Source organism: Myotis brandtii, unplaced genomic scaffold, assembly GCF_000412655.1.
Source record: "Myotis brandtii unplaced genomic scaffold, ASM41265v1 scaffold21, whole genome shotgun sequence".
Lineage (NCBI taxonomy): Eukaryota > Metazoa > Chordata > Mammalia > Chiroptera > Vespertilionidae > Myotis > Myotis brandtii.
In genome coordinates this window covers 18,685-29,732 of record NW_005357846.1, presented here as the reverse complement: position 1 = coordinate 29,732, position 11,048 = coordinate 18,685, and the positions used below count along the sequence as shown (strand labels likewise).

The window sequence follows — 11,048 nt, the reverse complement described above, 5'->3', positions numbered from 1 at the left end:
GGGAGTGGTTAGGGGGTGGTCAGGCTGGCAGGCAGAAGCAGTTAGGGGCAATCAGGCAGGCAGGCAGGCGAGTGGTTGGGAGCCAGCAGTCCTAGATTGTGAGAGGGGTTCATGATTGGAGAGGGTGCAGGCTGGGCTGAGGGACACACACTCCTCCATGCATGAATTTCGTGCACTGGGCCTCTAGTTTATTGGATAAAGGAAAGAAAAAAGGATCGGATCTAGGCAAAAGGGTAGAGGAATTGGGGGGGGGGGAATAGGAGGTAAAAATAGAATGACCTGTGGTCAAAAATAATTTACTGATTTTATATACATCTTGGAAAAATTTTAAAGGCAGTTCTCAACTAATGCTGGTAACATTTTTTTTTAAATGATAGCACCATTGGAATTAGAATAGTCTCCTAAAATAACTTCTTTGAAGAACAACAGTCACTAGTAAATAAATAAGCTATGGAATATTGAAGTTATAATAGACTCATTACATACAAGCGAATCTTATACTATATCTTATATTCTGTACTTTCAGATATTTAGATCTAGTAACAATTATAATTCACCATTAAAAGACAACTTGAAGAACTTGTACCTAAATATAGAAATATTTATTTTTGAAGATTAGGAGCAAACCCTAATAGCTTTGAATTTGCCATCATTCGAGCTAGTACTCTGAGCCTTTTTGACACTGTTAAGAAATTTCAAATGCCTCAAAATAGTGAAGGGTCAAAGGATGAAAAACTGAGTACATGTAGGAGTGATATATATGCATGGTTCAGGCATAAATGCCTTCAAGAATACTGAGTACCAAGATGAAGCTGCTATTGCTGAGACAGCATAAGAAGGCAGAATGATTCTCTTCAATCACATCAGAAACTTGATTTTGGTTGCTGCTAATTTTACAAGCAACAAAGAGGAACAAAAGCGGTATGATTAGATTGTTGTCTGAAGTGCCATGGAATGAATGGTCTTCAAGGCTCATCAAAATGTATTCTGAATTTTAAGACCTTAAAGAATCTGTCTTCTTATTCATTATGGAAAAAATAAGACAGGGATCCAAAAACACTACATCACAGCAACAACTATTATTCTGTATTACATATTTCTAAATTATGTATAATTGGTTACATACAGTCTTTACAAGGCATATTCTTGAAACACCCTTCCCCCTGCATGTTCCTAACAGTGCTAGGAAACAAGGTTCTATGTTTTTAAAAAAAATGATGTATGTACTGCAGCACTTCTCAAATCCTTTTTCATAATGTACATTTTAAATCTCCAGGAGGGACATACAGTATGCACTGTTTTCCAAATTTATTTGGCCATGGTGTGTGTGTGTGTGTGTGTGTAATATTAACAGTTCCTAGAACAGGGTTCTATAAATACTATTTGGCAAAGGCAAGGTTACAGTATGCCATAGTTTAATTACTAGGTATGCACACTAGACTCTAAAGTTTAGAAAACTCTACAATAAAGTTTTCTACATAATCAATATATAGGCATGTATAGATATAAATCCATTATAATTTATTAAATATGTATGGTTGCTATCATTTTTTATAAAAGATTATCAGACCATTCGTTAAAATTGATATTCTTACTGGAATTCACTTACATCATATCTTTTTTGGGCTCCTTTTACAGTAACAATCCAAAGTGAAGTCATAGCTAGTACTTAGATTTTTGAGGTGTGAAAAGTTATTATGCTAAAGGTAAATTATGAAAAATATAACTTTTCTTTGCCCCTTTGGTATGGCAATTCCTATTTCTCAAACACTACCTGACAGAATTGCTTATCATTCATCCATTTCTTCAAATCTCTGTTATATTTTTAGTTTCTAATTTTAACATTGTTTTTCATTGGTCTCATATCACATAGTTTGACTGAATTGTGAAATAAATTTGAAATGATGCCATTTTCCATTGTAAAGTCCATGATGGCATCTCTTGTTCTCAGCCTCATTCCTTTCTGCATAGGAGCCTCATCAGAGTCTCTATCTAGTTTGAAATGGAGGTTTTCAGAGCAAGCAGCCTATTTTTTCCCAAAGCTTATTAGAAGCCACGGTCTTCATACATATTTGTCAACTATTCAGGAAATCCTGTTTGTTATATGCATGTTTTTATTATACCACCTACAATGACAAGTGGCTCATGAAGAGCAGTTCCACTGTGACCATAACTTGAATTGCTCACCAGGGAAGTCAAGTTCCTGATTAAACAGATTCAAAGACAAGTTTACTGCTATAAACAGCAGTCAATATGTTGTACCGAAAAGAAAACTGATAGAAATTCTCCATACCAAATAGGTAATTATGAAAATATGCAATTACAAAAAGTCTTACTTTATAGTTATAATATGGAGACTTCTGATTTTCATCCCATAGGATTCCAGAAAGAGAACTATTGACTTGCTTCGTAATTATTTTATAGGGCACCTGACGTCCTGCAGCATCGCTACATGGAGCTCCCCGGAAAGGGACTTTTGCAATGGTACAAACATGATCCTAGAAACGCAGAAATGCTCATGTTAGAAATTATCATTTAAGTATATGTTAAGAGTTAAATCAGAAAATATACTGAAAACTATTTATTAGGAAAAAATGTATACTATATAAATGTAGATATGCTGACTATACAGTATGAAAATTAAATTTCATTATTAAATGAAAATATAGAACACTCAGAAACTTTCATGGGATTGAATATTTAAAAATAAGCCCTTTCCCTTTTAGTCTCAAACTACTAGTATATTTTAGAAATTCTAAAGTTTATATACACTATATATAGGATAGTTGGTAAATTCTAAATAGAATATTATATATTACAGCAAGGTCTAAAAATACAAAAGAAAGAGAAAGAAATTATGTAAGAAATGAGCTGTTCTTACCTCCGATAGAGTCAGGCAGGTATAATCATAACCATACCAGGGAAGACCCATTACAAGTTTCTTAGGGTTAATGCCCATCTTGATGTAGTCATCATATGCTAATCAAATAGGGAAAGAAAAGGCATATTTTTTCCCTTCATATGTCTACTAATATATTTATACAAGCCTTGCAGCATCTAAGTTTGTAAAACAGGTACATTTCTGCAAAATACTAATACATTGTTTCTCTGATATTCTGAAAATCATCCCTTAAGAACTACATTATAGTCCTGGCTGGTTTGGCTCAGTGGATAGAGCATCAGCCTACTGACTGAAGGGTCCCGGGTTCGATTTCAGTCAAGGGCATATACCTCGATTGCAGGCTCAATCCCAGAGCATGTGTGGGAGGCAACCAATCAATGTGTGTCTATCACATCGCTGTTTCCCTCTCTTTCTGTATCTCCCCCTCCCTTCCACTCTCTAAAAATCAATGGAAAAATATCCTCAGGTGAAGATTTAAAAAACAAACAAACAAAAAACTATACATTCTAAATCACGTTCTAAACCATTTCTATTAAGTAATAAAACCATGCAAAATAATTAAGACAAAATTAATGCAAAAATTACAAAATTTAATTCTAGAAAGAATGACACTTCAGGAAAGCATGCTGATTGTGTCTATTAACTGCTAGGTGTATTTTATATTCTCGATTCTAAAGGGTTTTTTTCTTTTAAAAATATATTTTTATTGATTCCAGAGAGGAAGGGAGAGGGAGAGAAAGATAGAAACATCAGTGATGACAGAGAAGCATCTGCCTCCTGGGATCAAGCCCTCAATGTGCCTGGACCGGGAATTGAACCGTGACCATTCATAGGTCAACATTCAACCACTGAGCCATGCCAGCCAGGCATAGGTTCTAAAGTTTTGATAAAGTTCTATAAGTCTTAAACTTTTTGTCTGGGATGATCTCAGAATTTTTTATAGGAAGCACACGTGTCCCCTGTTTTCAAATACCCTAAAAGCATGAATTACAGCTAGGGATAAGAAATGTCCCCCTCTTACTCTATATTAGATAATCTGTAGTTATAGAAACAAAGAGAAAAGTGAAGAAATTACTAGTACTACGGATCCCTTTCTGCCCAATGCTGCAAAATGTGTTGTTGTTTTTCCACCAAGAGAAGTTCTAAGACTACGTAGAATGTTAAGTAGATTTGCTACTTTTCATACCCTTTGAAGTTATGGTATACCGTTCAATAGCCAAGAAAGGGGTGGGTTATTCATCATTTCTGAAACACATCTGATTATGAAACCTTTTTTATTGTCTAAAGATTTACATATGTCTCCTTTTTCCCCACTTGACATCCCCCCGCCCTAGCCATTCCCACCCCGGGCAAGCCCCCACAGCCCCAGGGTCTCTGTACATTGGTTACGCTAATATGCATGCATACAAGACCTTTGGTTGCTCTCTAACCCCCCTCCCCTGCCATTTGTCTCTGGATGTATTCTTCTTGTTCATCATGATTATGAAACTTTTATTGATAGAGCACAATTATCATCTCTTCCATGAAACAGTTTGGGAAGATTAGATTAAATAATTACTTTTTAATTATAACAGAATTAAATTGTCAAATTTTTAATTATCTGTTCAAACAACTAGGACATGCTAAAATGAGGCCAGGTTCTAAGGTTTTACCTCTATATAAAAAAGAAATAATTTTTTACTTATTAACCAATCAACAAATCAGTGCCAACTATCTGAGAAAAATTCACTTGAGTCCATATAGTAAGCAACCTTTGATTTAATTGGTTGATGGGATATAAACTAATCCAAACTTTGGAAAGGATAATGCAAAGGCCATATCATATGAATGAGAGGTCAGAAATACTCTTAATTGTGATGTTATACAGGCATACCCTCCTTATTGCACTTCAAAGATGTGACTCTCCAGCCACAAAATGATTATGACTTCCTTTATTGCAATACTCACTTTATTGCTGTGGTCTAGAACCAAAACTATAAAATCTCCTAAGTATGCATGTAATTTGCAATATAGCATGTACTAATAGTAAATGCCAAATGAGATAAAGCCAATCCTATCAATCATGTGTAGAAGGTATTCACATCATAACTATCTTTGCTATTAAATGATTTAACATTGGTTATTTCAACAACAAAAAATCTTGCCAAGTTCTAGATTTAAAAAAAATATCTTATGTATGTAATTTTGAGAGAAGTGTGTTGACTTGAAGTTAAAACGCTTGAGTTTCAACTATGTAATACTTCATAGCTGTGCAATCAAGATAACACCCATCTCATGTGCAATAGATGATTAATAACATACTTACTTAGAAGATTTCTAGAAGAATTAAATAAAAACTTTAACATTTTTGTAAACTTTAAAGCTCTCCAAATTAAATGTTTTTCATGTCTCAAGAAAGCATGGAAAAGGTATACAAATGCCTTAGAAATACTAAAATAAGACTTAGTGTTTGAGATTATGGAATTAATATTAGCAATAAATGATTATTTGGTGTGTCTTACCAGTTATTGTCTGATTATAGGGAGCATTGGCTGCTGCAATACATTCTGACCAGACCTGACTTTGTTCATCGTAAGACATCACAAAGAGAAAGTCACAAGCATCTGCAACTCCAGTATAATTATAGCACCTTCTGTCTATGCACTTTGGAGACCAAGCTACATCAAAGGTTACCTGTGGAGAAACGCAAACCATTTTACGTAACAGGATCAAATATGCATATTATGTTAGATGTTTTGTTGACTACATATTCTCATCTAATACTATCCAAGAAAACAAAACTGCTTTCATATGTGAATGTAGGGTTTGACACATATGGAACTAGAAAAGGTCTAAGAAACACATTTTTTGCCTACATGGATTGTTCCAGACATATATTTGAACAATATTTTGGATACATATTTGGATAATGGAGATATGTTTGCAACCAGAGTTAAATATATATAATTTCAGGAGCTGTGAACTGTGTAGAAGGGGAGTCTTAAACTCAAATATCTTCAAAGGTTAGATTGGAAACTCAATAGATGGAAAGAAACAGGTGTAATGACAGTAGGGTGTGGTGGGAAAGCAATTGGAAAATAAAAGCAGCACACTAAAATACTTCAAATACAAAAGTTTTTTAAAAATTACCCAGGCTGCCTGACTGGTATGGCTCAATGGTTGAGCACTGACGTATGAACCAGGAGGTAAGGGTTCGATTCCCAGTCAGGACACATACCCAGGTTACAGGCTTGATCCCCAGTGGAGGGTGTTCAGGAGGCAGCCAATCAATTATTCTCTCTCATCATTGATGTTTCTATCTTTCTCTCCATCTCCCTTCCTCTCTGAAATCAATACAAATATATTTTTAAAAATTATGCAGGATAAATTGGTCAGTCATATGTTGGTACAAGATGACTGGCCTGGAAGTAGGAGCCCGATTTACAATTACATTATTATGATAGGTTTATTCCAACATTACAGTTAAAAAATAGTGGTGTTTTATAGCTATAGAAATCAACTAGAAATGAATAAATCACTTAAATGGTCCAATTTTATGAAAATATTCCAATAAAACTTGAGTGATAAATTATCTTCCATTTTGAATGGTGAGCCAGTCTTCTACAACAAGTCCGTTTGCCTTAACCAAGTAATAATTGGCCTTATATGTGAGCAAATATTCTAAGGTTTCATTAAAAGTTCTTATTTAGGCTCTCAGTAAACCCACTGATTAATTATTACAAATGATTGAGATACTTTAGTTAAAATTTTTACACTTTGGCCAATTTATTCTACTATTACTATTTTTAAGACTTTCTCAAAGTTCTCTCAATAATTCTCTGAATATTAACACTAAAGGAAGCTCTACAAAAAAAAAACCTTATAGGTTATAAGGCAAAATTTTACTTCTTGGACCCTGCTTTATTGCTGCTTCCTATTATAAAATGGGAGCTATACTATTGTAAATATATTTCAAATCCCTTTTGTAAGTCCTTACCTCTCCCCTAAACATTTAATAGTATTTTCACCTGGATTTCATAGTTAATCTCATATTTTTGAGAAGGCAATATTAATATTTTAGACAAATAGAAAGACTTTGGTTCAAGTGTTGGCTCTGCTTAACTAGGTCTGTGTAACTTAAAACATCTGTGTTCCTACCTCTAAATATGAGGATGTAGAAAGAACTCTTCAGGAGCATTTCTAGCTCTTTAATTCTCAGACTAAAATTCTGTAATCTTAAATTATCACATTTCCCAAAAAACACATTTCTCCTTCCAGTTCCCTCTCTCTCTCTCTCTCTCTCTCTCTCTCTCTCTCTCTCTCTCTCTCTCTCCCATTTTAAGAACCTTTCTGACTCTTCTTCTCCACACCCCATTGCTAATCTCACATTTTCCTTTCCTTCTCATAATTCTTTGGCCTCTTCCTTTCCATTAATTAATTAATTCAATAAACATTTGTTGAATAGTTGCTGAGTGTTAGGGTTATGCCATCATCCCGATCCAAACCATAAATCCTATTATTGTATTATTGTATTAGTCCTTACTGGTCTCCCTTTCTCCTCTAGAAATTTTACATACTGCTGTATAATAGTCTTCTCCAAGCACTTTCTACACATGTAACCTGTTACTTACAGAGTAAAATGCATAGTCTTCAATCTGATATTCTTGACCTTCCACAATCTGGCCTATCCTGGCAACTGTACTTACCACTAATCTACCTAACATGAATTTGACATAGAAGCCCAAATTGTTCTACTTGCCCCTCAAACATGGAAATAGATTGTCCTACTGCTCAATCTCTTCCTCCTTGACTTCTCACTATAGCTTAATCAGCACTAGCAAATAGGTTATTTTTTTCAGTCACCAATTCTAATTTATTAATAAAAGCAATGTAAAGAATGTGGGGAGTCCTGGCCAGTTTTGTTCAGTGGTTAGAGCATTGGCCCTTGGACCAAAGGGTTAGGGGTTCGATTCCCAGTCAAGGGCACGTACCTCCTCCCTCCCTTCCACTCTGTCTAAAAATCAGTGGAAAAACATATCCTCGGGTGAAGATTACAAAAAACACTTAAAAAACAACAACCCTGATGATTAAAGTAAATGAAACCATTAAAAAAAAAAAGAATGAGGGTTAAGTCTTTGATAGAAAGGATGTGAGGAGAGGAATCTGGTGGCCTGCATACCAGATATTTGCTATTCTCTGTCTAAATTGTACTAATCTGAAAAGCTGATTTCCACACAGATCAATCCTTATATCATTTATTAATTTCTCAATAATTCTCAAATGCCCAAATATACCAGATATACCAGAATCACTTTGCACAACTTGATAAACATATAGTTCCTAGGCTCTATCCCATATCTACTGAATCAATCACTGGGGATATTTTTAACAAGTATTCCCAGGTGATTCTGAGATAAGTTTAGAATCATTGGTTAATATTATTTACATAATACATAACATAGAATATATTTTACATATATATATATATAACATATATTTTCTAGTTAACTATATTTAAAAATTGTGAAAGGCAGGTATCATTCATTCACTTGATAAACAATGTTTAAGCATTTTGTTAGACATGTTTAAAAGAGCTGGTCCCTGTCTTCAAAAAAGCACTGTCTAGGCCTAATATTCCTTTTAGTTTTGTTGAGGTATAATTGACAAATAAAATTGTAATATATTTAGTGTACAACATGATGATTTGATATGCATATATATTATCAAAAGTATTCCATTATCAAGTAATTAACACAACCATCACCTCACATATTTACTTTTTTTTAATTGATGATAGCATTTAAGTTCCACTTTATAAGCAACTTTCATTTATACAATACTAGAGGCCCAGCGCATGAAATTCGTGCAGGGGGGGGCGGGCGGGAGGCGGTCCCCAGTCCGGCCTGTGCCCTCTCATAGTCCAGGAGCCCTTGAGGGATGTCTGCCTGCTGGCTTAGGCCCACTCCCTGGCAGTCGGACATCCCTCTCACAGTCCAGGACCCACCTGCTTGCTGCTCCTTACTGCTCAGCTCGCTGCTCCTTAGCACTGCCACGGAGGTGGGAGAGACTCCCACCACCGCCACTACACTCACCAGCCATGAGCCCAGCTTCTGGCTGAGTGGCGCTTCCCCAGTGGGAGAGCACTGACCACTGGGGGCAGCTCCTCCATTGAGCACCTGGCCCCTGGTGGTCCATGCACATCATAGTGACCAGCTGTTCTGGTCGTTCCACCATAATGGTCGCTTAGGCTTTTATTATATAGAAGATGGCATTATCAACTATAGTCAACATGTTATATAGTAATCCTGAGGCTTTATTCACCTTATAATTGGAAGTTTATATCCTTTTACCAGACTCTTATTCCTCCCAGCCCCTGGCAACCACCTACTCCCTGTTTCTCTGTGTTCAAATTGTTTCTTTAAGATTCCACACCTAAGTGATGCCATGCAGTAATTGCCTTTATCTGTCTGGCATATTTCCCTGAGCAGAATTCCATCCAGGTCATTCAAGTAGTGTCACTAATGGGAAGATTTCCTTCCTTTTTACTTTTTTTTCTTTTTGAGAAAGAGAAACATCAATTTGCTGTTCCACTATCTACACATTCATTGGTTGATTCTTAAATGCACCCTGATGGGGGACCCAGCCTGCAACCTCGGTGCATCTGGAGGATGCTCAAACCAACTGAGGTACCTGGCTAAGGCTTTCTGTCTTTTTTAAACCTGGATGATCTCTCTCTCTCTCTCTCTCTCTCTCTCTCTCTCTCTCATCTTTCTTATCCATTCATCTGTTGACATTTAGGCTGTTTTCATCTTGGCTCTTATGAATAATGCTGCAATAAACATGGGAGTACAGCTATTTCTTTGAGAGAGTGATTTTGTTTTCTTTTTATATATTAGTTCTATTTAATTTCTTGAGAAATTAATTTTTGCGGTGGTTGTACCAGTTTACATTCCTACCAATAAGTAACAAGGTTGTATGTTTATTGGAATTTATCCATTTCTTCTAAGTTATCTAATTTGTTGGTGTAAGTTTCTTATGATCCTTAGGATGTCTGTTTTATCAGTTGTAATGTCTCTTCTTTTGTTACTGATTTTCATTATTTGAGACCTTTTTTTAGCCTAACTAAAAGTTTGTCAATTTTATCTTTCAGAACACCTCAGCTTTTAGTTTCATTATTTTTTTTCTATTGTCTTTATAGTCCATTTCACTTATTTCCACTCTGATCATTGTTATTTCCTTCTTCTACTAACTGAGCTTCATTTATCCTTTTTCTAGTTTCCTTGAAGTGTAAAGTTGGGTTATTAGAGGGCTTTCTTCTAAATGTAGGCATTTATCAGTTTAAACTTCCCTCTTAGAACTTCTTTTGCTGTGTCCCATGAGTTTTAGCATGTTACATTCTCTTTCATTTGTCTCAAGATACTTTTATTTCAATTTTGACTTCTTTGTCCACTGGTTGTTCAGTAGCATACTGCTTAATTTGTACATATTTGTGAGTTTTCCAGTTTTCTTCTTGTAAGAGTTAAGAAGTCTTTTCTATCAAAGTTATAATTTAGATATTAACTCTCCTCATCTCCTGGAAGGTAGTTAACAAACTAATAAGTAACCAGACTGGCAAACATTCCTGAAGAAGAAATAGTTTGTCCCATTCCCCAACAGACATTCTATCTCCTTCCTTATCGCACTGCTTTTCTCAGATTAGACATTCAAGCTAGAATGTGAAGCCACGCCTTTCAGCCAATCTGGGTACAGCACAGTAGCTCTTCAGGGAAGGAATAAAAGGAGAGCAGAATCCTCATTGTGTGTGCCTGCCCTCCACGTTGCTGGTGCATTGCACCTGTCTGCACAGAAGTAAATTTGCCTTGCCTATCCATTTCCCCGTGTTTGTCTCATTTCTGCAACAACGTTGACAAGCATTTCTAACATTCTTATAATTGACTAGAGGCCCAGTGCACAAAAATTTGTGCACTCGGGGGAAGGGGGGGTCCCTCAGCCTGGCCTGTGCCCTCTCGCAGTCTGGGACCCCTCGGGAGATAACGCCCTGCTGGCTTAGGCCTGGTCCTGGGTGGCAGAGAGCAGGCCCAATCCCTAGGTGCAGCCCCTGGTCGGGCTCAGAGCAGGGCCGATTGGGGAGTTGGGGCGCCGCCCCCTGTCATGCACAGAGCAGGGC

The 11,048-nt window shown here is 36.2% G+C and overlaps 1 protein-coding gene across 1 annotated transcript in view; it reads right to left on the bottom strand.

The window, feature by feature from the left end:
• CTBS (chitobiase, di-N-acetyl-) overlaps positions 1–11,048 on the bottom strand; it is a gene marked incomplete at its 5' end in the record, with an annotated part of 22,529 nt that overhangs the window by 1,442 nt on the left and 10,039 nt on the right. Inside the window, 3 exons of the mRNA XM_005865718.2 lie at positions 2,337–2,498; positions 2,882–2,979; positions 5,404–5,575. Coding sequence (XP_005865780.1) covers positions 2,337–2,498; positions 2,882–2,979; positions 5,404–5,575 — 432 coding nt within the window. The remainder of the gene's footprint in view (positions 1–2,336; positions 2,499–2,881; positions 2,980–5,403; positions 5,576–11,048) is intronic.